Genomic DNA, 24,646 nt, shown 5'->3' with positions numbered 1-24,646 from the left:
ACCATCCCAGCGCCGTGGCCTCCGGAGGCGGTCGGTCAGTTGGTCACCCTCATGCTCTGTGGCACTCCGGTGGGTGCCAGGACGTGCTGATGGAGCTGCGCCTCTCCCACTAACCTCCAGAGACCCCTCGAGCTGCTGGGCCTGGGCACGGGCTCAGAACTCTGTCTGAACTTGGGAGATGTGCTCTGTCACCCCCTTCCAAGTCTGCATCCAGTGCCCCACACCACCTGCAAATCCTGCTCCTCTGGTTAGAAAGCCCTTCCGTTCCTCGCCTCCCTGCCTGAGCATTTTGGAGAACCATAGAGTCACAGAATGGTTTGGGTGGAAGAGACCTTAAAGCTCCCCCAGTGCCACCCCCTGCCCCGATCAGGGACACCTCCCACCAGAGCAGGTTGCTCCAAGCCCCCTCCAACCTGGCCTTGAACCCCTCCAGGGATGGGGCAGCCACAGCTTCTCTGGGCAACCTGGGCCAGGCTCTCACCACCCTCACACCAAAGAACTTCTTCCCCACATCTCAGCTCCATCTCCCCTCTTTCAGTGTCAAACCCTTCCCCCTCCTCCTAGGGCTCCCCTCCCTCATCAAGAGTCCCTCCCCAGCTTTCCTGGAGCCCCCCCCTTGAGGGACTGGAAGGGGCTCCAAGGTCTTCCCGGAGCCTTTTCTTCTCCCGGCTGAACCCCCCCAACTCTCTCAGCCTGTCCCCACAGCAGAGGGGCTCCAGCCCTCCCAGCATCTCCGTGGCCTCCTCTGGCCCCGCTCCAACAGCTCCATGTCCCTCCTGTGCTGAGGCCCCAGAGCTGGAGGCAGTTCTCAGGACAGTGTTATTTCTCGGCCCTGAGGCTTTCCCTCCCTCAGTAAATACTGGGAGCAGTTGGATTCCCTCACCATCTTCTTTGCAAAGCACAAGAAGGCACCTCCAAGTCTCCCTTTGGCCCCCGTCTGGATAAGCTGAATTCCTAGAAATCTTTGCAGCTGTTCTCCTGGGCTGGACCTGGCCCCTTCCCTGGCTGATGTATCTCCCACGTCTCCTTTATTTGCTCCCCTTTGAGCCCCGGGGGCTCACAGAGACGCTGATGAGCACGAGGTCCTGTCTGTGGGCAGAGCATTCCTGCCTTAAGGAATTCCTGCCTTCTGGGGCTCCGTCGTGCGGAGCCTCATCTGACCACGCAGCCTGGTCCCCCGCGGGTTTGGGAAGGTCTCCCTTCCCTGCTTTCCCTGGGCTGCCGATCCCCGCTGCGCTCTCCCTGTCCCTTACGTGGCATCGAGTGGGTCACCCTCTGCAAGATGCCTCCCCTCTGCCCGGGGAGCAGCAGCCCCGTGTCCCGGGGGCTGGCAGCGTCCCTGTGGTGGGTCCCCCAGCCACCTCCTCCAGGGATGAGCCAAATCACTGCCTGTGGCAGCTCCGATGGGGAGGTGATGGCCTTAGAACCCAGAACATGGCTGGTGTCCCCTTGGGTTGGGAGGCTGGGACACCTCCAGTCATCCAGCACCCCAGGCACCCACATCCTCCCAGGGGAATTCAAGCGCTGTAGGTTCTGCCTCCGTCTTGGAGCCGTCCTACAGCTGAGGAGCCTGCTCCTCCCTGCCAGGGAGCTAGGAGGTGACATCTCCCCTCCCGTGGTGACAGTGACTTTGACCCCGCGCCTGCAGCCGGTGGTGAGGGATGCTCCTGTCTCTGCTTCGCTCTGGGTGTGACTGAGTGACGGTGTCTCTAACCCTTCGGGGGCTGCTCTCTGGGCCGTGGTCCATGCACACGCGGGAGGTGGCGTCCGCCCCCCTCAACCTGGTCTCTGCTTCCAGGACACTCTCCAAAAATCTGGTGAAAAATGCCAAGAAAACAATTGGCCGCCAGTACGTGACGCGGAAGAAATACACGCCGCCCACGTGGGAGCAGCGGAGCAGCCAGCACTTCCCCGAGGACAACGAGGATGAGATCTCAGGTTGGGAGCCACCCCGGGCAGGGACGGGGGTCCGTGGGGAGCGGGGCGTTTGCTGGAGCAGGAGCATCTTCCAGCTGGGAGAGGTCTCGGCCGTCACTCTGCAGGGGAGTAGGGTGGGAGCCTCCCTGGTGCAGGGCATAGCCACCACCATCACCTCTCCCAGTTCTTGATGGTCCCCCAGCTCTGGTCTGCTGGTGGTGGCCAGTCAGCAGCTCAACATACTTCCTGGCGAGCCCTGTGGGGAGGAGGGAGTTCTTTGGGCTGTGGCATCAGCTCCTCAGATGAAAAGTCACAGATGTAAGCTGCAGGAGGACAGGTAAGGTTAGATGTGAGAAGAGCTTGACTGGTTTGAGAGGAACAAAGGACTACAAGGGATGGGAGTCCTCCACGTTGGAGATTACAGGCCTGTCAGAGGAGACGTGGTGGATGGGATTGAGGGTTCCAGTGGGGAGCGGTGTCTGCGGGGACCAGTCCCTCCTGCCATGCGGGGCTGGTCCATCGGACTGGACATGGCCAAGTTTGGGTCTGTCCTCCTGTTCACCAAAATACTTTGGATTCTGCTCGTCCAGTCTGTTTGCAGCCCAAGGTCTGCCGCAAATGGTACAAGCCCCCACTGTGTCCATCATTTAAGTTATTGGCAAAACCACCAGCTGCGTTCAGGCCCAGAAGAGATGCCTTTGAGATCCCAGGTTGTCCTCCAGTTCTGGCACTGGGAGATACATTAGGAGCGTTAGGAAAGCCACCTGTGGAGAGCAGCCACCCGGGGTTGTGTCCATATAACAGGGATTTTTCCTGGATGGACATGTCCTGGGCTGAGACCCTCGCTGGGACCAGGGTCTCACCCGTGTTGCCCCCCATCTCCCAGGAGGTTGCTCTCCTCTGAGGGAGGAGGTGAGACAAGCGTGATGGAGCAGCTCTGGATGGATCTATGTTGGGCTGTTCCTCATCCCTCAGCGCTATCAAGCAGTGTCAAAGCACCAGAGAAACCTGCTGTAACGTCAGCAGCCAGCAGCTGGCTTTTCTTTGTGCTTTTAGCCTCACAAGTAAAGGCTCTCGCCCCAAAGCCCAGCCCTTTGGTGGGGGCAGCTGAGCTCTCCCGTCCCGGGGGAAGGGGGTGGGAGGGAGCTCCTGCCCTGTCCCATCTCTGCAGGGTTCGGAGATGCCTCCAGCCTGGCTGTCTCCTCCAGCTGCGCCTGGGACATCGTGTCCGCACCAAGGGCAGCCCCAGACTCCCCTTTTGTCTCCCCAGTGTCCGAAGAGATGGACAGAAGCACTTTGACCCCCACCACCACCATCAGACCTTCGGACAAGATGACCATCAACCACTTGGTGGAGCGAGCCTGCTGCCGCGACTACCAGCGCCTGGGGCTGGGCACCCTCAGCAGCAGCCTCACCCGCTCCAAGAACGAGCCCTTCCGCATCTCCACCGTGAACCGCATGTACGCCATCTGCCGCAGGTGAGCCGACGAGAACTCGTTAACGGGGTCGAGTAGATGGAGAGGGTGGGTTTCAGCAGCACTTAATCATTAACCGGTTTTACAAAGGGAGTAAACAAAATAATTGAACAAAATAATTGAACGACGACTCAGTCACAGAGTCGAAAATGCCGAGATTCATGCTGACTTCCTAGAAGGTATCCCCAATCAATGCATATACCTGTGAGTAAGGGTACAAATCATGGATTAATACATAGGTACGTATATATCTAAGCAAAGCATAGAAGCTTACACGTGCACACACACGTAGAGGTCTCAGATCGGGAATTTCTTAATAGCAGACAACGCCAGCGAGCTGAAAGGTGCTGCTTTTAGGTCCTACACTTGCAGGGATGGACAGAAGAGCATCCCCATCCATGAAGCTGCTGCGTATCTCACACCATAGAGGTGGATGAGAGAGAGACCAGCCTAGAGTTAAAATTTCCCTTTCTCAGATGTAGAATAACTACTCGGGATGCATCGACATTCCTCAGCGGGCGGTGGTTGAGGCTTAAGAAGGGTCTTCTCCTGCCCTGGCCTTGAGATACCAGCCTGAGAGATCTCTCAGCTCAAGGGAGTCACTGGCCACAGCCCTCTGCCATCCAGGGGAGCTCAAAGGGTCTTTCCTGAAAGGCTGGGGGGGTCGCACCGCCACGGTGCTGCTCCCCGCTGGGCTCTGCAGAGCCTCCCCTCTCCCCTGCAGCTACCCCGGGCTGCTCATCGTGCCGCAGAGCATCCAGGACAACACCATCCAGCGCATCTCCCGCTGCTACCGCCAGAACCGCTTCCCCGTGGTCTGCTGGAGGAACTCCCGCACCAAGGCCGTGCTGCTGCGCTCGGGGGGACTGCACGGCAAGGGCGTCGTGGGCCTCTTCAAGTCCCAGAACGCCCCCACCGCAGGTACCCGTCCCCTCCGCCCCCGGGGCAGCCAGGGAGTGGGCTGCAGACCCCCTTCCTCGGGGTCCGGTGCCGGTGGCGGAGCCCTGATGCTGGTGGGCTCTCCTTCTAGGTCCCTCGCAGACGGACTCCACCAGTTTGGAGCAGGAGAAGTACCTGCAGGCTGTCATCAACTCCATGCCGCACTACGCCGACGCCGGCGGGCGCAACACGCTCAGCGGCTTCACCTCGGCGCACATGAGCAGCTCAGGTGAGGAGCTCGGCCGCGGCGCAGCGGGGGTGCAGGAGGGTTCTGCTCTCCCTCCCACAGCCCGGGCAGCCAGGTGAGCGGCTGTCCCCCCTCTCCCACCTCGGAGGAGGCAGCAGAGCCTTTCCAGTGCCCTCTCCAGAGCTCCCAGTGCCGGCTCGGCATCCGTGGCTAGTGGTGGGGACGGGTTTTGGGAGCCTGCGAGCACTGGGAGCCCCGGACTGTGCTGGGATCCAGGCGCTCGCTGGGGAGCGGGTGGGGACGGACCCCACTAACTGAGATCTGGGCACTGTCCACCCCCCCCAGCTCGGGGTCTGTCGTGGGAAGCCTCGGTAAGTCTCTGCCTCCCTCGCTCTCCGAGCAGCCTGCCCTTTCCTGCCGGGGCAGAGCCTCCTCGCCGCGCTCCGGCATCATTCATCCTCCATCCCAGCCATTCCACCCCCTCATCGCTGCAGAGGTCACCGGGGGCTGGAGGGACCCAGCCAGGGACAACCCTGGGGGGAACCCAGGGAGACCCAGGGGGATCCCTGCAGCCTGGGCAGGAGAGGACTTGCCAAAAGCCCCTCTGAGGTCTCTCCTCTGATGTGGGGGGACGTTCCCAGAGTTCCAGCTGAAGGACGAGGGGGGTCAGACCAGCAGATGACCTGGTGTGGTGGGGAGGGAGCAGGAGCACAGGGGGCTGCCGGGCTGTGGCAGTGCCTAGGTGACCCCACACACAGTCCAGGGCTGCAGGAGGGTCGACCCCCACTGCTGCACCAGCTGCCTTTTTGCTGTGGCTCCAGCTGGAAGGCGTCTCCCGCATGTTGGCCTCCTGGTCCTGGCCCTGGGCCCTCCCGCTTGCCACCGCTTATCTCTCGCTGACCCCTTCCCCTCCCTCCTGAGCTGTTTTGGGGGGGACAACAAGGCGGGAGGGCCGCTCTGGAGCAGCGCAGCGAGGCCAGGAGCTGACGTTTTGTTGGTGCTACAGATTTCTCCGACAAGAGACAGCCTAAGCTGGGATCGCTCATGAAGCAGGTGATGGGAGGGAAGGACGATGGGCCCGGTACTATTAGCCGCGGAGGTGAGGACGTGCGAGTGAACGCTGCCTCGTGGGGGCCTCGCGAAGGCCCCCCCTGGCTTGGGGCAGCTGTCGTAGAGTAGATGCTTCCCCTTGGCTCCCCCCGAGTTCTCTGCCGCAGGGCAGCCGCAGGGAGGGCGGGAGGGACCTGCTGCAGCACCCCCGGAGCCATCTTCCTTCATCATCCCACTCATTGCTCCGCTCGCTGCTTCCGGGTTCTCCGGGCGCCTCTTCCCGCCCGGCCCCGGGGAGAGCGTGGCTCCTGCCGGCCCCGCTGCCCGCGCTGAGGCCGCTCTCGTCCTGTGCTCTCAGGGCTGGCTCACAGAGCTAGGGTCATCACTCTCTCCACCCCAAAGTGCGTGTCGCCGAAGGGCCGCGAGACGCCCCGAGGTACGGTACCGCCGGCGTCCTAACCACCGCCGCCCGGGTGCTAACCTGACCCCTCCGACCCCCCACACACGCACTCCCACCCGTCACACAACTAACGCCCCGGTAACACCCCACCTCAACCCGCCAACACCCAGCATGTCGCTGGCGCGGTCCAGCTCCCGGTGCCGGCGGTAAGTACCGGGCCCGTCCCCAAACCTCCTCCTCAGGTTTGCTTTAGGCTCCTTGCGCATCTGCTGGTGCTTGGGTGGCGGTGGTGGTGGCCGGGGAGGGGGGCTGGCTGGCAGGGAAGGGGTCCTGGCGATGCTGCAGCTGGGGGCTGGGGGCTGGGGGCTGGTCTTCGTCCCCTCCAGGCAGGAAATCAATCCGAGAGCACCCAGCAAGGAGAAGGAGCAAAAGCAAACCTGGTTCCCAGCATGTGCTCCCGGGGCTGCGGGGTGACAGCAGCTCGGCCACCGCTTTTCTGACCCCGATGCCAGCCTGGCTGGGGGGGACGCGGACATCCGGGGACCCCCAGCCTGACTGCTGTCTGTCGTGCAGGCAAGTGGGGCAGCATCCGAGCCAGCGGGCGCATGAGCAGCTACGCCCTGAACATGGAGATCGGGTCCCGCCTGGCTGGGAAGGACCTGCTGGGTGCCCAGCACAACGGCACCCCCTCAGAGGCCAGCTTCCTGCGCCAGCACCGCGCGTCCCTCTACATCATCGGAGACAAGTCGCAGCTGAAGGTAACCCCGGTGCCTGGCCATGGCCTCCTCCTCCTGGGGGGCACAAGGAGAGAGTCCGGAGAAGGGCAACGGAGCTGGTGAGGGGTCTGGAGACCAAGGAGAAGGGTCTGGAGAACTTCTGAGGGAGCTGGGGGTGTTCAGCCTGGAGAAAAGGAGGCTGAGGGGAGACCTTCTCGCTCTCTACAACTCCCTGAAAGGAGGGGGTAGCCGGGGGGAATCAGGCTCTTCTCCCAAAGAGCAGGCCACAGGACAAGAGGAAACAGCCTCAAGTTGCTCCAGGGGAGTTTTAGGATGGAGATTGGGAATAATTTCTTCATGGAAAGAGTTGTGAAGCCTTGGCAGAGGCTGCCCAGGGCAGTGGTGGAGTCACCATCTCTGGGGGGATTTCAAAGCCGAGCAGACGTGGTGCTGAGGGACATGGGTCAGTGGTGGGTTTGGCAGTGCTGGGTCCATGGGTGGGCTCCATGATCTGAAATGCCTTTTTCAACCTCAACGATTCTGTGGTTCTATGTTTACTGAAATTTGTATTTCTTAGAATTATGGAGTCACAGACTGGTTTAGGTTGAACGGACCTTTAAAGACCATCAAGTCCAACCCCCCTGCCCTGGGCAGGGACACCTCCCACCAGAGCAGGTTGCTCAGAGCCCCGTCCAGTCTGACCTGGACTTGATGATCTTAGAGATCGTTTCGAACCTCAGGGATTCTGTGATTCTCGGGGGGGCAGTGGATCTGCTCGGGGGGGTGTCTCTCAGGGTGGCGCTGATTCTCTCCTCCCTCAGGGGGTGAAGCCGGACCCACTGCAGCACTGGGAGGTGGTGCCCATCGAGGTGTTCGACGTGCGGCAGGTGAAGGCCAGCTTCAAGAAGCTGATGAAGGCCTGTGTGCCCGGCTGCCCCTGCACCGACCCCAGCGACAGCTACTTGCGGTCCCTGGAGGAGTCTGAGTGGCTGTCCCAGGTCAGTTGTCACCCAAAGCCCTGAGGGGCCCTAGGCCATCCCTGCGGTAGGAGTCTTTGCTGTTGGCTGTCGCTCAAGGGCATGAGGTGGGAGTGGGGGTCCATGTGCCCTCTCCAAGAGTGTCACTGTGGCACAGAGCAGGGGACACCAAGGGGCAAGGCTGGTATGAGGAACAAGGATAAAAAGATGCTCAAGGGACTGGAGCATCTCTGCTGAGGAAAGGCTGAGGGACTTGGGTCTGTTGAGTCTGGAGAAGAGCAGAGTGAGGGGGGATCTGATCAACGCCTCTAAATACTTCAAGGGTGGGTGTCAGGAGGATGGGGCCAGTCTTTTTCCAGTGGTGCCCAGGGACAGGCCAAGAGGGAACGGGCACAAACTGGAAGAGGGGAAGCTCCATCTGACCATGAGGAGGACCTTGTTTGCTGTGAGGGTGTCAGAGCCCTGGCAGAGGCTGCCCAGAGAGGTGGTGGAGTCTCCTTCTGTGGAGACATTCCAACCCCCCTGGAGCCGTTCCTGTGGGACGTGCTCTGGGTGACCCTGCTCTGGCAGGGGGTTGGACTGGGTGCTCTCCAGAGGTCCCTGCCAACCCCAGATCACTCTGGGATTCTGTGACAATAGCCCAGAGTTCTGCTCGGTGTCTCTGGACATGGGATCTGCAAGTGCCTGGGGCAGCTCGGGGAGTGGGGCAGGACCCACAGGATAGCAGAATGCTACAGAGGGGTTGGTAGAAGGCAGTGCCTGCTGGAGGGAGTGAGGGACCCACAGCTCTGCTCAGGACCCACGCTCTGCTCGTGGTGTGGCGGTTCTGCCCCGCTGGCCTTGCCATTGCAGATGAAGGCTCCTGCATGGTGTCTGAATGTGGGAGTCATGTCTCGTGGCCCCATGTAGCCCCCCTGCTCTGCTCCATTTGGCTCACCCATTCCCAGGGGATGGGGTCCCTTCGCACAATGTCCAGCAAGAGAGTTTCCCACGCCCCGGTAACTCTTGGCCCTTACCTCGGCAGATCCATAAGATCCTGCAGATTTCGGTGTTGGTGGTGGAGCTCCTGGACACAGGCTCCTCCGTGCTGGTCAGCCTGGAGGACGGCTGGGACATCACCACGCAGGTAGGAGCCCTTGGGCTGCCAGACGCGATGGCTGCCTGTGGCCGTGTCCCCTGGAGCATCTCGAGCCTCCCCTGTCCCCACAGGTGGTCTCCTTGGTGCAGCTGCTCTCGGACCCCTACTACCGGACGCTGGAGGGCTTCCGCCTGCTGGTGGAGAAGGAGTGGTTGTCCTTCGGGCACCGCTTCAGCCACCGTGGGGCACAGACCCTGGCCGGCCAGAGCAGCGGGTTTGCCCCCATCTTCCTCCAGTTCCTGGACTGTGTCCATCAGGTGAGCTCTGAGTGCTCAGCATCTCCCCGAGCACCGGGGCTGGCTCCTTGTGCAGTGGGCAACGAGCCCAGAGCCGGTGTGTGGGTTCTGGGAGGTCTCACCCCTCCTGCTCCTCGCAGATCCACCTGCAGTTCCCCATGGAGTTCGAGTTCAGCCAGTACTACCTGAAGTTCCTCAGCTACCACTACATTTCCAACCGCTTCCGCACGTTCCTGCTGGATTCCGACTACGAGCGCATCGAGCTGGGTGAGGGCAGCGTGCGGGACCCACGGCGGATGGCAGCCCGGTGCCTTCCCCACATAATCCCCCTCCCCACTCTTCTCCCCAGGCCTCCTTTACGAGGAGAAGGGTGAACGGAAGAGCCAGGCGGTCTACAAATCCATCTGGGATTACATCGACCGGCTGAACAAGAAAGCCCCCATCTTCTTCAACTACATGTATGCCCCCGAGGATGGGGAGGTGAGAGCTCTGCTCCTGCCCTGGGGCAGCCCGGCCGAGCCCCACAGAGCTGGGACGGGGCTTTCCAGGGGCACCCTGGGGTCTCTTTGCCTGCGTGGAGCCAGAGAGTAGCCCTTTGTCGGCTGGACCAGTGTTTGCCCACCTGAGTGGTCCTGCCTGTTCCTGGGCTGCACTGGGGTCCCGGGGAGGGTGGCTGCCACCTCGGGGGGCAGGAGCAGAGTCAGGCCAAGAGCCGTGTCCGTGCAGAGGAGTCGGGGGATGGAGGTGAGGTTTCAGAGGGCTGGGGCGGGGGGGGATCCCCAGCTGGAGCTACCGGGTTTTTTTTGGGCTCTTCACCACCCCGCAAGCTGGAAAGGTCCTTCCTCGGGGCAGCGTGGGGGCTGCTCTGCCGACCTGCTCCAAGCCCTCCTTTGGGCTGGCCCCAGTCTTGGCCAAAGCTCTGCCTTTCTCCGGCCCAGCATTGCCTCTTCCCGGCCACCCCGCAGCCGTCCTGCCTCGGCTGCCTCTTGTTACTGGACAAAAAGCATCGCCCTTGGGGAAAACTCGTTGTGAAGGGACTGAATTCCCATCTGGAGGGACTGTCCCTGCAGCAGGACCAGGGACACGTCCTGCCCGGAGGCTGCTGCCCTTCCTGAGCATCCCCCTGCTTCTTCCCCAGGTGCTGAGGCCCTACAGCAACATTTCCAACCTGAAGGTGTGGGACTACTACACGGAGGAGACGCTTTCCGAGGGCCCCTCCTACGACTGGGAGCTGGTGCAGGGGGAGCCGGAGCACGTGGAGGAGGATCGGCAGGACACCAGTGCCCCCCAGACCAAGCGCAAGATCATCTGGCCCTGCTACGACAACCGCAGCCGCGTGGAGCCCGACGCCATCTCCAAACTGCTGGAGGTGAGCCTGGCTGCGGGGTTTGGCCTCCCCGGGGTGTCCCCAGGACTGGGACACCGCTCCGTGCAGTCAAGTTGAGCCCCCCCCCCCAGGATGGGGACGGGGGTCCCAGGGGTTGTGTCCCCATCTGGGCTCATGCCTGAATCCCCCCTGCAGGAGCTGCACAACCTGGAGATGGAGCTGGGGCAGATCCCGGAGCGCTGGAAGGACACGTGGGACAAGGTGAAGGCTTCCCAGCGCACGGAGGCACGGCAGGAGGGCAGCCGGGTAGGTGGGGGCTGCATCACGGGGGGCTGAGAGGTGGGTTGGCTTTGCCCGAGGGTGCCCCGAGCCAAGGGGGTGTTCGCTCCTGGGGCCCAGGAGGGTGCTGGGTGCTCCCCCTCACCCTGTCCCCTCTGCTCCCCACAGACCCCCAGCTCCCTGCTGATGTCTTCCGGCCTCTCCCACCACCGGCGCTCGCTGGGGGTCTACCTGCAGGAGAGCGGGGTGGGCTCCACCCTCAACCTCAGCCTCGACAGCGACACCAGCAGCACCTCCACCCCCTCCAGCGGGAAGCAGGGCGGCCGCAAGAGCACCAGCACGCTCTACAGCCAGTTCCAGATGTCCGAGAGCGAGAACAGGCAGGCGGGGGGTCTTAGGGGGGAGGATCCCTCTCTGGGGAGGGGTGTGGGTCCTGCAGCATGTGGACCCCCCGAAGGACATCAAGCTGTTGGAGCAGGGCCAGAGGAGGCCACGGAGATGCTGGGAGGGCTGGAGCCCCTCTGCTGGGAGGACAGGCTGAGAGAGTTGGGGGGTTCAGCCGGGAGAAGGCTCCGGGGAGACCTTGGAGCCCCTTCCAGTCCCTAAAGGGGGGGGCTCCAGGAAAGCCGGGGAGGGACTCTGGATGAGGGAGGGGAGCCCTAGGAGGAGGGGGAAGGGTTTGACACTGAAAGAGGGGAGATGGAGCTGAGATGTGGGGAAGAAGTTCTTTGGTGTGAGGGTGGTGAGAGCCTGGCCCAGGTTGGCCAGAGAAGCTGTGGCTGCCCCATCCCTGGAGGGGTTCAAGGCCAGGTTGGAGGGGGCTTGGAGCAACCTGCTCTGGTGGGAGGTGTCCCTGCCCAGGGCAGGGGCGTTGGACTAGATGGTTTTTAAGGTCCCTTCCCACCCAAACCAGTCTGTGGTTCTATGATTCTTGTCCCTGCTGAAGTGCCACAGCCCAAACAGCCCCTCGGCCCCTCTCTCCTCCCCCCCCGTAACGCGCTGCCCGGCTCCTGCAGGTCCTACGAGGGGTCGCTCTACAAGAAAGGAGCCTTCATGAAACCGTGGAAGCCTCGCTGGTTTGTGCTGGATAAAACCAAACATCAGGTACTGGGGGGGTAGGTGGGTGTGTGGGGGTGTCTGTCCATTCGTCCCTCCCTCCCCTGAGCGCTGACCCCCCAGGACTCCCCCCGCAGCTGCGGTACTACGACAGCCGGATGGACACGGAGTGCAAAGGGGTGATCGACCTGGCCGAGGTGGAGTCCATCACCCCAGGAACCCCCACCATGGGGGCCCCCAAGACGGTGGACGAGAAAGCCTTCTTCGATGTGAGTGTGGCCACCGCGCTGCGCCGCGGGCAACCCCGTGGCCGTGACACGGAGCCCCAACCCTTTGCTCCGGCAGCTCCGGGGGCTCTCCGGGTGCAGCCCCCCCCGCCCCTCCCGGCCTCGCTCACCCCTTCTCTCCTCCCCCCGCAGCTGAAGACGACGAAACGAGTTTACAATTTCTGCGCCCAGGACGTGCAGCTGGCCCAGCAGTGGATCGACCGCATCCAGAGCTGCTTGTCGGACGCCTGAGACCCGGCTCCCCGAGCCCCTATTCCAGGCAGGGAGTCTCCCGCGCCCCAAAGCGCGGAGCGGAGGCAGGGCCCGGCCTCGCAGCCGGGGCCGTGACTGACAGAGGAGGAGGAGGAGGAGGAGGAGGTGGCCTTCCTCCCACCTGCCACCGGGCGTGCAGCGCTGGGGACCCCGCGGCCACACACCCCCCCCCCCCGGCGGCAGCGGGGGCAGGATGAGCTGGTTGCGCTGCGGCAGGACTGTGTAGTGGAGGAATTCTGCGCGTTGACGCAGGCTGGGGGTGCTCTGCCCCCCACCCCCCCCGGCCTGTCTGAGCCCTGTAATTACCGTGTCCCCTCTGTGCACCTCCCGCCATGGTGGCCTTGCTCCAGCTCTCTGCGGCAGAGGGGGGTCCTCAGCCGGCTGGAGGGGGCCGCCCTCCCGTCCCCCCCACCCCGCGCTGCTGTAGAAAGCAGGAACTGACCCCTCGTCCCCCCCCACGGCTTGCATGTCTGCCAGAGCACCCCCGGGGACGCCCAGCCCCGCTGCCCCCGGCCCCGTCGCGCAGTAACCGGCCTCATCCCGCGCTGGGCTCCCCCCCCCCCCCCCCCCATCTCGCTGGAACCGGGGACCTGCACCTTGGGGCCCTGGTTTTCCCGGAGGGGGCTCCCCTGAGCACTGGGACCATCTTGTCCCCCCGATCCCCCCCCCGGCAGAGCATCCGGCCCGTGAGCCCCAGGTGGCCCCAATTTGCCCAGGACCAGACGGGCACGGCTGCTGTCTGCCCCGGGGGTGGTGGCCACTGTCTGCAGGCGCTGGGCTCCCTGTGGCCAGAGGGGACGTGGCGGTGGCCGCTCTGCTCCCAGCCTGTCTGGGCCGTGACAGAGGGGCTCCCTGTCGTGGCAGGGGGCACGGTCTCTGCCCCCACGGTCAGGTTTGTTGTCGCGGGGGGGCACATTCCCCACAGGAGGTGCCGGATGCTGCAGCCTCCTCTGTGCCCTGGTGCCGTCCCCTGTGTCCCCTTGCCTGGGGGGGGGGGTCCAAACTGGCCCCCAGGATGAGGGTCCCCGCCGGCAGTGACACCAGGGCTGAGACACGGCTGGGCACCGTGGTGCCACCCCATCCCTTTGCACAGGTCAGCCCCCCCCCCACCCCCCCAAGCCCTCCTGCAGGAAGGAGGGGGCAGCCCCCCCACAGGGCACCCCCACAGCGCTGCCCTCTGCTCCCGCTGCCTCAGGGCTCTTCCCCCCCTCTCCGCCCCCCCCATCCTCTGTCCCTGTGCTCTGCCCTCCCCCTGGGGCCGAATCCGCTGGCAGAGGGGTCTGGGCAGGAGGGGGCCTGGGGGGGGGCTGCACATCCCGCTGCCCCCTCCCCGCTTGTTGCTGTCACGGTGTTGGTGTCGGGGGCGGGGGGGAGGGAATCTCGGTACAGAAACGGCTCCTGCAGCACCTCATCCCCCCCCCCCCCCCCCCCCCCGCCCGGCGGTGCTGTGAAGGTGGGGGGGGGGGGAGTTTGGCCCCGTTGCACCCAAGGGGTCACTTGCCGGGGACCCCGAAGAGGTGTCAGGCCCAGCCCCCCCCCCCCCCCCCCCGCCAAGCTCGGCCAGATCCTCTCCCCCTCTTGTTTTTAAAGGAGTACAATGTTTTATTTCAGTGCAGAATCTTTGTACAGTCTTAACCCCCACACACACACTCCCCCCCCCCCCCCCACCCCCCGGCCCCCCCTTGGTCCCCGTGTACAATAATGGCTGTGGCAGGTCCTGGTGTCACGGAGGGTTTTGTAACTTACCTGAGCAGTTGTAGATTATTGAAGTTTCTGTACATTGTGTCAAACATACAGAGTCCTTGTATTGTATTGTGCCTAGAGGAAAAAGGTTATTATATAAAGAGAAAACTAACTGAATTTAATAAAAAAATTAATATGACACATGCCCTTTTGTTTCGCTGTCACCGACATCAGCTCCCCCCCCCCCCCCCCCCCCGGTGCATGGGGCCAGCGCTCGGCAGCCACAGGGGCCCTGGCTCGGCTCCTGTCCCAGGGGATGGGGGTGTCCCCGACTTCGCGGGGACGGGGCCCCGTGGGGAGACGCTGGCGCAGCCCCGGGGACGTGCCCGAGCGGGGGCTGCGCTGCTCCCTGCGCTCTCCTTCCCACCTTCCCGCAAGTTTTACTCCTCTCCTGGGGACTCTGGTTTGATGAGCCCGGCGTCACCAAGGCTGGGTTGGTCCCTGCCGGGGCGCTGGGCGGCAGAACCTCTTCCCTGGGAAAAGGGGGTGCACCCAGGGCACCCCATGAGCGCCTGGTCCCAGAGCCCCGCAGCAGCAGGAGGAGCCGGGGCCGGGCCCTGCCTGGAGCTGCTGGTGGGACGCAGCCGGCGACGGGAACTGGTGACCAAGGAAAGCTGGAAAGAAAATCCAAACCCAACGGTGCCGGTTTGCAACTCTCCCCATCCCCGTCCGGTGCTGGGGACACTGGGGACACTGACGGACCACGAGAGGAGGCAGCTGGTACCAAACCTGCCGCCGGTTGCCATTAACAGCCAACTGACCCGCTCATTAGCTAGAGGAGCAGCGACTCCAAACCTGCTCCCGGCTGCAGCCACCCCCCCCACAGGGACCCCCTGAAGCCCCCCAGGGCAGGAGAGGAGTCTCCGGCATCGCCAGGGACCCAGCTGAGACGATGCATCAGGTGGTGCCTTCAGGCCTTCCCCGCAGCTGGAGGAGCCAGCCCAGCCCCACCTTAGAGCCCCGGCCCCAATGCCCCCCCCCCCCCCCCCCCCCCGCAGCTCTCCTCAGGGTGAAGACTTGAGGATTTTGGCGCAGGAAGCCACGGGACTAAGATTTTCTTACAGCGCGGCTGCCACGATTCCAGAGCAGAGGCCAACGTCTGGCAGAGCCGCCACAGGGCCAGCGCAGCCCGGAAAACCTTTCTCCTTCCCCTCTGACAGCAAGAGATGACCCGAGACCAGCGACCCCCCCCCGCCCCCCACCTCTGCTTTCGCCGGAGGGGGGGTGCAGGAGGCACCGAGCTCCTCGTGCCACGGGTCCACTGTCCCTCCCGGCTGGGGGGCAGAAGAAAGGAGCAGGTTCCACCCCGAAACGCTGCCCCTGCCCCTGCTCAGCCCCTGCCCGCGCCGGGGGGGTTCGGGCCGAGCCCGAGAGCGAAGCCCTGGGACACGGCCCATCCCGGGGGATGGAGGAATCCACCACTGGCACGTGAATTTTGAGCTTTTATTGATAGTTGGAATTTACAGCCTAAAACTGACAACATGGAGAGATGCAGACTTTTTTTTTTTGTTTTCCTTTTTTCTTTTTTTTTCCTATTTTTTTTTTCTCCTTTTTTACAAAAAACAAAAACCAAAATAACCAAAAGCCACCAGCATCAGATTTACAATATAAAAGTTTTGACAGTAGAGAGACTAAAGTACATCTGGAATTACTCAGAAAAATAAAACAGGGAAAAAAGGCAGTAATTTAAAATTTGTCCCTCATATATACACATAGATACACAGACATCGCTTACAAAGACCCGGTTTCAACATTTAAGGGCAGTAGGCATCATGAGAAAAAAAAAAAAAAAAAAAAGGCTCCCCTATGTCATTGCACTAAATTAATGAACCCAGGCAGGCACCCCCCGCTTTGCCACCCCTTCCCGGTTTCGAGGAAAGGCCACGTGAAGCTCCGACGGGATTTCTGCCATCCCCCCCCCCCGGGCTCGGCGAGGGCCCTCCCCACGCGGCCACGGCCTCGGCCACCAGCCCCGGGACCCTGTCCCGGCGGGCGAGCGGTTCTTATTGCTATTCAGAGTGCACGTTACCGACCGGCCGCCGGGTTAGGGGTGTTGGATTTTATGAAAGGCATCGAGCCAGCCCCTAACGCCGGCTTTTCCCCCCCCAAAACCTGCGGCAGATCTCCAGGGACGCTGGGCTCCCGGGGCGGGGAGAGGGAAGGATGGGGTTTTCGGCAGAGAAAAGCGGGTGCGGGAGCGACGCTGAAAATCTGGGAAGGGAGAACCACAAAATCCAGCTCTAAACACGCCACTGCCCCGTCCCCGCGCTGCCCACGGCCACCGCGCCCGACCCCGGTTTGGACCAGTGGATTGAAGGGGTCCCCCGGTCCCCGGGGGCTGGGAAGGTGCCACCTCACATCCCCCCCAGCCCGGAATTCAGCTCCATCCGGGTTGTGACACAGGGACCATGGAAGTGGCTGTCTCTGCAGCAAGGAGCCCGGGAGGGTCCCGCACCCCCCCGGCCGGAGCTCGGCTCCTTCGGGAGGTGCCTGGATGGACCTTCCAGCCCCCGGCTCTGCCCAGCATCGCGGCCGTCGCTCCAGCTCCCGCTCCTCCTGGAGATAAGGAATTATTTAAAAAAAAAAAAAAACAAACCCAAACCCCAAACCAACCCAACCTGTTGCGGTTCATTTTTAGTTTCAACAAGCGTTTCGGGTCCTTTAGCCCAAGGTGGCAACTGGTGGAGCCCTCGGGTGGCCAGGCCGGACCGGAGGGGTTTGTGCTAACAGTCAAACAGCCAAACGCTCCCCATCGCCCCGCTCCGACCCGCAGCCGCCGAACGGAAAAGAAACCCGGGGAGGGCGGGGAAAAGCCCCGGAGAAGCAACTCCAGAAGCTCCAATTCAACAGACCGTGGACCAAGGTAAGGTGGCAAAGAATATTTAATATTCCGATTGCTTTAAGTTTGCCGAGTGCAAATTCACCGCGTCAACGATGGTGTCCTGTCGAGTCAGGAAAATCAGAGCCTAAAAAGGAAGTTTCTGTTTGTCCGAGCAGACACAGCCCATCGTAAAAAACAGCATTAGAACCGTGGACAGTTGAATGTGCAATAAAACATATTGCCCCCTCCACGTATATACATATATGCACGTGTGTGACGGACACACGGACACATATATTTATATATCTCTGAAGCGCTGCCGGACCGCTCTTGGGTTGTGTTAAAGAAAAGGTTTACAAAATATCAGGATCAAGAAAAAGGCTTCTATAAAACTTTACATTTCAACCGCCGCTGCTCATCCCAACGCGCCCCAGCCCCAGCCCCGGGCCGGGTACAAAAGGCAAAGAGGGGGAGAGAGAAGGAGCAAAAGTCAAACATCAACGACCTTCTTCTCCAGGAGCCTCAACTGAGAGAAACGCCAAATGAAACGCCCTCCAGCACTCCTTCTAGTTTTTTTGCTTTTCGGTCTGAAACCACATCTTTTACCTACCTAGAGAAAATGGCAACAAGTAGAAAATAGTACTTTTTATCTTGAACTGAACCTCCCCCCCCCCAACACCGAGTCGTTCCGTTCCCACCCCCAGCCCAGGGAACGACCCCCCCCGGCGAATCCTGCCCCTCCAGAACCTGCCCCGTGTGCCCAGTACCTTGGATTTATTTTTTTTTTTAATTTGTACCAATAATTAAGTCATTTTAGAAGGTGCACACTTAATGATCAACAAGTTATACGCAAACCCAAAAGCTCTGAGAAAAATAGGTTTAAGGTAAATTTAGAAATATATATATATATATATATAAATAGTCCCTATATACATTAACAACCGAAGACGAAGAGCGGAGGAAGGGGACAAAGAGCCAGGGAGCAGGAGACCCAGCAGCTCCTTCCACCAAGCCCTCGCCCTGCCCGTCCCGCGGCCGCAGCCCCCGGCCCAGCCACTGCCCCCCCAGCAAATAAAGCCGCCTCTTCTTTTCCGGGGCACCGGCACCTGCAGGCCGGGAGGAGAGGTGATGCTTCGAGAAGTTACAAAAATACAAGAAAAAAAAAAAAAAGCTTTCAGGCACAGCAAGCAAACCCAAGGGTGTTTCTCCCTTCAAAATCTGCTCCTTAAACGACCAGCCAGGCTGGGGGAAGAAATCATTTTCTTGCTTGAAATCCCAATAATTCTTTTTAATCAGGAGGTCTCTTCTGTTCTGTCTCGGGGTCCAAGCCCCCAGCCAAGTCAGAAGCCCAGAGGAGGAGTTACCCCCCCCCGGGACGCTGTACAACATCCACAGCGCGGGGTGGGGGTGGTGGAGCGCTCTGTCCAGTTTGGCCGTGAGTCCGTCCGCGGTCCCCGGGCTGCTCCGTTGTCCCCGCGCTGCCCGTCCCGACCCAGCGTCACCCCCCATTTCCCCGGGGACCTTCCTGGCCCCCAAGCTCAGGGCAGCCCGGGGAAAGCCCAGCTCCAGCCCCAGAGTTCCTGGCCCGGCTCTCGGGGTGGGTGACATTCCCGCTGTTCCCGATGTCTCTGCCACCAAACCCCCATCCCCAGGGCTCCTCGGCTGCCCCGGCGCTGGGCACACGGCAGGGCAGCCCCATGGCTCCTCCGTCCCCATCCCCATCCCCATCCCACCCCGGGCTGCACCGGGAAAACACAGGGGTTTTACTGCCTGGTGACTCCTAACCCGAGCTCGGCGCTAACGATCCCGTAATTACAGCCCACACGCGGGTCCGGTTGACGCCAAGGATGAGCCATGTCCCAGCGGTGACAGCAGTGACGGCACAGCTCCGCCAACGCCACCCAACAGCCCACAAACAGCTTGGGGAAATCCGTATTCCCTCTCCCAGCACACCAGTTATCCCACCAGTGACCCAGCGCTGCCATGAGCATCCCACCAGTACCCCCCGTTATCCCACCAGTGACCCGTGGGAATTCTGTCCCCTCCCACCAGAGGTTGTAGATCTACAGGACCCCCCTGGACACGGGACCCCCAAACCTGCCCCGAAACCACAGAACTCGTGACGGCGCCCACGGCCAGAGCAAGGGCTGATTTCAGCCTGTACCAACCAACGCCGAATATTTTAACCTTCCCGTCACTTCCAGCGACACCGAGCCCCTGCTGCCACCAACGGTGCGGGTAATTACGAAAGGGAAAAGCTCGTCAGCAGCTTTTCAAGTATTCCTCAGCGACTGCTCTGCAGAAAGACTGATTTTCATTCAAAATATCCCCAAATTCAGACGAGGAATATTTATATTTCGTCTGGGGAAAATATTTACACCCCATATCGACAAACGAGCTTTTAATTTAAATTACACATTAAATAATAAAATATTTAATATTAAATATTAGTTCTATTTAAACACAAGATTATGTATCATCAGTTTCTCAGGCGCCCGTAAGCGTGGTTTAACACCGGGAGGACGCATCCAATGGACATTTTTTAGCTGGGGATCAATAAAACATTCTGACCAGACAGTGGGATGGACCCCAAATTTACCTTTTCTTTGCTGCACCCGCCTGCACCGCGCCATCGCCAGGAGCCCCTTCTCCCCGCAAAACCTGGCCCTAAAGGCGCTCCCGGAGCTCCCACACGGAGACCGGGATTCCCAAATCCCATCTTTCCCCCTCTCCTGTGACTCAGGCACGGGGGGGGTGGGGGGGGGGCATGGCAACATCGGCAGCACCAACAGCTCCCGGTCCCCGGGCACCGCCACTGCCCACCGGCTGCGGTGACCGCCCTCGGATCATCCGTGCACCCTGAGCCACGGGAAAAGCAGGGAAAGGGTCTGGGAAAGGAGGGAAAGAGTCCGGGAAAGAGTCCCAGAAAGAAGAAAAAGGATCCAGGAAAGGGTCTGGGAAAGAAGGGAAAGGGTCTGGGGAAAAAAGGGCAAGGGTGCAGGAAAGAAGGGAAAGGGTCCAGGGAAAGAAGGGAAAAGGGTCCCAGAAAGAAGGGAAAGGGTCCTGGGGAAGAAGGGAAAGAAGAGAAAGGGTCCGGAAAATAAGGGAAAGGGTTTGGGACAGAAGGGACAGGGTCCCTGCTGCAGCACAGCCCTGGCCGGAGCTGGCGGCGCAGGAGGCGCAGGCACAGCCAGGAATCTCGGGGGGACAACCCAGGGGACAGAGGAACGGAGTGCCACAAGCAGCTCCGAGGTGAGGGAGGCGGAAGAGGCAGGAGAGCACAAGGAACAGCAACACCTTCCGTCGGGATCCGGGTGGATATAAGGATATAAGGCACTCGGAACAACACTGGGGTATCTGAAAATTACGATTCTTATGGCAGCGTGGGAGCCCTCTGCACGTCCCGGTCCCTCTCCCTCTTTCCCGGCTCCCTCTGGATGAAACATGACAGGTCCCAAATGGAATGAGAAGAAACGACTCCCGTCGGACTAAAAGAAAGGCACTGGTGCTTCTCCACCCGGAATTTTTATTGCTGACCGTTGCTTTGCCCTAGAGACAGGGCGCTGCCCCAGGGGCAGGGGGAGCTCTCTGCGGGGACAGCGCTGCCAACGGGGGGGACACCCCGACCCGGCCCCACCGCAGGGTCCCGTCCCAGGAGCCGCTGCAGCCCCTGGGAACGCTCCTCGGTGGGAGAAGGACACAGGGACTCGCGAGACGAGGGGATTCTGCCCCTGCTCCCCGCGACAGGCAACGCCGGGCACGGACGGACTTGTGGGTCTGCACCGTAAAGGGTGCAGGATGGAAGCGTGAGAAATGAGGCAAACTGAAGTTACCCCCCAAAAAAAGAAGGCTCTGTCCCAGCCGGGAGCTGGGGAGCGTCTGAGTGAGCCGGTAAAGCTCCAGCAGATGGAACGGCAGAGGGAGAGGGGCTCTTACAGGGGAAACGGCAGGAGTGATGGGACACAATAAATGGAAGTTAATTACAAGGTGATGGGACGCCGTGTCCCAGGCAGAGACGTTTCTGGAGGGACACAAAGGAGTCCCCAGGACGCAGAACTCCCCCAGGCCCTGCTCCGGGCAATCTGCTTTAAGAAAGAAAGAAGGAAAGAAAGAAGGAAGGAAGGAAAGAAAGGAAGGAAGGAAGGAAGGAAGGAAGGAAGGAAGGAAGGAAGGAAGGAAGGAAGGAAGGAAGGAAGGAAGGAAGGAAGGAAGGAAGGAAGGAAGGAAGGAAGGAAGGAAGGAAGGAAGGAAGGAAGGAAGGAAGGAAGGAAGGAAGGAAGGAAGGAAGGAAGGAAGGAAGGAAGGAAGGAAGGAAGGAGAAAAGAAAGAAAGAAAAAGAAAGAAAGAAAGAAAGAAAGAAAGAAAGAAAGAAAGAAAGAAAGAAAGAAAGAAAGAAAGAAAAGAAAAAGAAAGAAAAGAAAGTTAGTTCTGTTCACAGCCTCGGGCAGAAAGGAAACGGGGCTTTGCAAATGGCACAAAGATATTCTTAGAAAGATAATACTGCCATTTCAGATGATGGAAGGAACCAAACACTGAATTACCCATTACAATTTACTGTGTAATTTACTAAATACTCCTTTCTTTATCTTCTAATGTTCTCATGTAGCACGTATATATTCATCTGATCCATACGTTACAGCCAAAATTTACATCAATTTATAGCGTGGGGTAATTACTGGTTTTCTTGCCGCTATTTGACTCTGAAAGAGTAAGAATGCAGAGCTGTCACCGACGTGTGACCAACGTGCTTTAAGGCAGGTCGAGTTCCCGGTGTCACCCTACTGCTACCAGCTCCACACACCTGACAAACCCCCGCGAGGTCCCTCCGCTCCACAAGGTGACACGGAGAATGAGAGCCATTTGCCTGGTGGCCTTTTTGAAAGGTCTGAGCAGAGACCTGGGGAGGTGGCGACGTGAGGACAGCCTGGAGAGAGAGAACGCGCCGCCGTGCAAGGGGTGACACTGTCTGACCTCGGGCGAGAAGGGAAGAGGTGATTTACTGCACAAAGCCATTTGTCCAGATTGTCCCAGCAAGTCAGGCACGGGGTCGTGTTTAAGCCTTAGTCTGGAGATGAGATGAGCAGAAAAAGAGTTAAGGTTTCAGGGCAAAGTCACTGGCACGGTGAGGAACACCCAATGTAAGGAACACTGAACATGAGGAGCACCCACCAGCGAGGAGCACCCACCAGCGAGGAGTGCCCAACAGCGAGGAGCACCCAACGGCAAGGACCACCCAACGGCGAGGAGCACCCAATGGTGAGAAACGCCCAACACAAGGAGCACCCAACATGCTACCATGGTGCCACCTTGGGGCTCCCAACCACGGAGAGGGATGACCCCCCTCTCACACAGCCTCCAGCGCAGATGAGAACCTCCTCAACACCAATTTTGTATACCAAAGCCCAGGTGGGTGCAGCACCCATGGGACCTGGCTACGGCCACTCCAGCAGGTGCTTAAATGAGGATGGAGCAGGAGCAGGGCTTCTCTGCTGGCCACCCAGCTCCGGCTGGCCCTCACCCAACGTTTGTTGGTTTGGCAAAGGATTTCCGCGGGGTTACCAACGAGTGAGAGTTCCACACTCTACACGATGAGATGTTTCCAATTAACATTTGCTGTGCCTGTAGTTAATTACACTTCAAGTTTAGCTCCATTAACGATCCAGCCTAGGAGACACCTAGGCAGTGCCCGGCCATGGCAGAGGATGAGCTTACTCAAAATCCACCAACAGTGGGATATTCTCTACAGCATTTCTAGAATTCCTAGAAAGTTCTGAAAAACTAGCTACGAGCATCAAAATTACACGATAGAAGATTTTTTTATAGTTTACATCTGTTTTTTTCATAGTTTCCATCACCAAACAATTTGAGAAAATAAAAAATAGACGGGGAAGGATCTGTCCTTTACAAAAGCCCCCCAGCTTCGGGGAGAGAAGAAAGGATCCTTCTCTCCTGCTCAGCATCAAATATAAAAATACATTTTACATATAGGCATATCTCACTAACATTTTTCATACTTCCGTGGGGAAAGGTGACGGGTAACAGTCATGGGAAATACAGTCCATTTTTGTACAACACTGCCGAGGGAGGTGGGACCGGTCACCACCTGCCCTTCTAGTGCTGAGCTCAGCGAGTTTTCGATGAGAGAAGTTAACGTACAGGAGCCAAACCGTTCGTTTCCTGCATCCAGATTCGTAGAAGGTTCCCCTGTAAATGCACACGGAAAACGCCCGCGGAGGTTGATGAGAAACCCCCTCTCCCGGCACGGTGCCAGCAGCCACCTCAGGGGGAAACCGGCACCAAAACCCGCTTCCTTCCCCCCAAACCGAACCGCATTGCCCGAGTCGGAAACTTGAGCCGGAGGGAGAGCAACAGGGATTGTGTCCAACCCAGCTCCCAAAGAACCTTCAACTTCCACTGCACCGAGTTTTAAAAACGGCCTAATGCTTTTCAGAACCTCCGAGGTGCCCGTTTCTGCCTCCCAAGCCCTACGGCAACAACTAAGGAGGCGGAACTCTGGGAAGGAGCTACGGCACTGTCCAGAATGAAACTGGACACACGCCGCTTCCCTCGCCACAAGGATCTCTTTTTTTTTTTCGCGAGTCGTCATGCGAAGGTAAAATTATTACTTCAGACTTTATCCCAAGTTATTTCAAAATGTAGTAATGAGGGAAACGGCGTGCTCTGAGCCCCGGCTGCCCCAGTCCCAGACACAGCACCCTCTTCTGACCCAGCCTCACCGAGAAATGGTATTTAATATTAAACGCCACTTTCTAAGGTGGGAGGAGCTGCGGGTGGTTCGGGTTGATCTCCAGCTTGGGACTCTTGCTTGCCCAGATAACGTTGCTTGCTTCGACGGAGAAACGAACCACGTCGGTACCTTCTCCCCACAACACAAAACCTGCTGAGACGACACATTAATTAAGAAAAGGGGGAAAACCCACTTCCATAAATCCGGCCTTGGCCCGTCGTACGGAGGCTGCACCCCTCCCCTTTCCCCTGGGAAACGCAAGCGGTCCCTGTCGCAACCGCGACGCGCCACCAACTCAGCCGCAATCTCAGCAGAGCAAAGGGAAACCCCCTCTTGCAGCCCCGGCAGGTACTGGATCAATCAGAGAGCGGGGACAAACACACACCCAAGCCGTGGATTCCTGCAGACACACAGAGACACACACAGACACACAGAGACACACACAGACACACACACACATGTTGCCACACTCCATGGCACTGCGCTCGGTGGCCTCCGAAGCCAAGGTTCTCGTTTTGGGAGCTTTCCGAGAGCCCCGAGAGCTCTGCCCCGACCATGTCACGCAGGAAAATAAAACTAAATCCTCCCAAGCCCAGCGTTAACCATATTATACACGGCCGTACTCTGCATTCCGGGTGGTAACAAGGCTTGAGCAACCCCTCCTACTCCCCGATGGGGGAAGCCGAGGAAGGCAGGAGAAGGCTAGACAAGCCGGGGGCAGTCACACAGCACGTGATGGGAGCCAGAAGGTGACAGCAACGGGAAACGTGCTCTGCCGGGGACCAACAGCTTTCCCAAACCCACCCTGAAGTGCGCGGCATCTTCCATGTACAGCCCTGAGGCTCCTCCGAATTCCCTGCCTATGGGACCCAAGGCAAGGTGTCCTCGTTGAAGCCGGTTAAGAACAAGCCCCCGAACGACACGACGTGGCGGCGGGCTCTCCCGAGCACAGCGCTCCGTTTTCCTTCAGCCCTTCCCTATACATCTTTTTTTATTTTTAGCGTTTTTAAAGTAAAGCCCCCATTCCCACGCCGCGGGAGGAGAAAGACCCTCTCAGCCCAAGGGGGCATCTGTCACCTCGCTGGTGGGGTGGTTTTT

The 24,646-nt window shown here is 59.9% G+C and overlaps 1 protein-coding gene across 1 annotated transcript in view; it reads left to right on the top strand.

Moving 5' to 3' along the window:
• Positions 1-12,215, top strand: part of SBF1 (SET binding factor 1) — an 89,237-nt gene extending 77,022 nt beyond the window's left edge. Inside the window, exons 27-44 of the mRNA XM_074169103.1 lie at positions 1,799-1,938; positions 3,188-3,395; positions 4,117-4,313; positions 4,423-4,560; positions 5,525-5,617; positions 5,927-6,004; positions 6,542-6,726; positions 7,506-7,682; positions 8,686-8,787; positions 8,871-9,056; positions 9,176-9,302; positions 9,385-9,515; positions 10,174-10,404; positions 10,558-10,668; positions 10,810-11,021; positions 11,658-11,745; positions 11,835-11,966; positions 12,117-12,215. Coding sequence (XP_074025204.1) covers positions 1,799-1,938; positions 3,188-3,395; positions 4,117-4,313; positions 4,423-4,560; positions 5,525-5,617; positions 5,927-6,004; positions 6,542-6,726; positions 7,506-7,682; positions 8,686-8,787; positions 8,871-9,056; positions 9,176-9,302; positions 9,385-9,515; positions 10,174-10,404; positions 10,558-10,668; positions 10,810-11,021; positions 11,658-11,745; positions 11,835-11,966; positions 12,117-12,215 — 2,635 coding nt within the window. The remainder of the gene's footprint in view (positions 1-1,798; positions 1,939-3,187; positions 3,396-4,116; positions 4,314-4,422; positions 4,561-5,524; positions 5,618-5,926; positions 6,005-6,541; positions 6,727-7,505; positions 7,683-8,685; positions 8,788-8,870; positions 9,057-9,175; positions 9,303-9,384; positions 9,516-10,173; positions 10,405-10,557; positions 10,669-10,809; positions 11,022-11,657; positions 11,746-11,834; positions 11,967-12,116) is intronic.
• The last annotated feature ends 12,431 nt before the right edge of the window (positions 12,216-24,646 follow it).

Source organism: Numenius arquata, chromosome 2 (genome assembly GCF_964106895.1).
Source record: "Numenius arquata chromosome 2, bNumArq3.hap1.1, whole genome shotgun sequence".
Taxonomy (NCBI): domain Eukaryota; kingdom Metazoa; phylum Chordata; class Aves; order Charadriiformes; family Scolopacidae; genus Numenius; species Numenius arquata.
The sequence above is the reverse complement of the archived record's forward strand: the minus strand, read 5'-3'. Positions and strand labels throughout refer to the sequence as shown.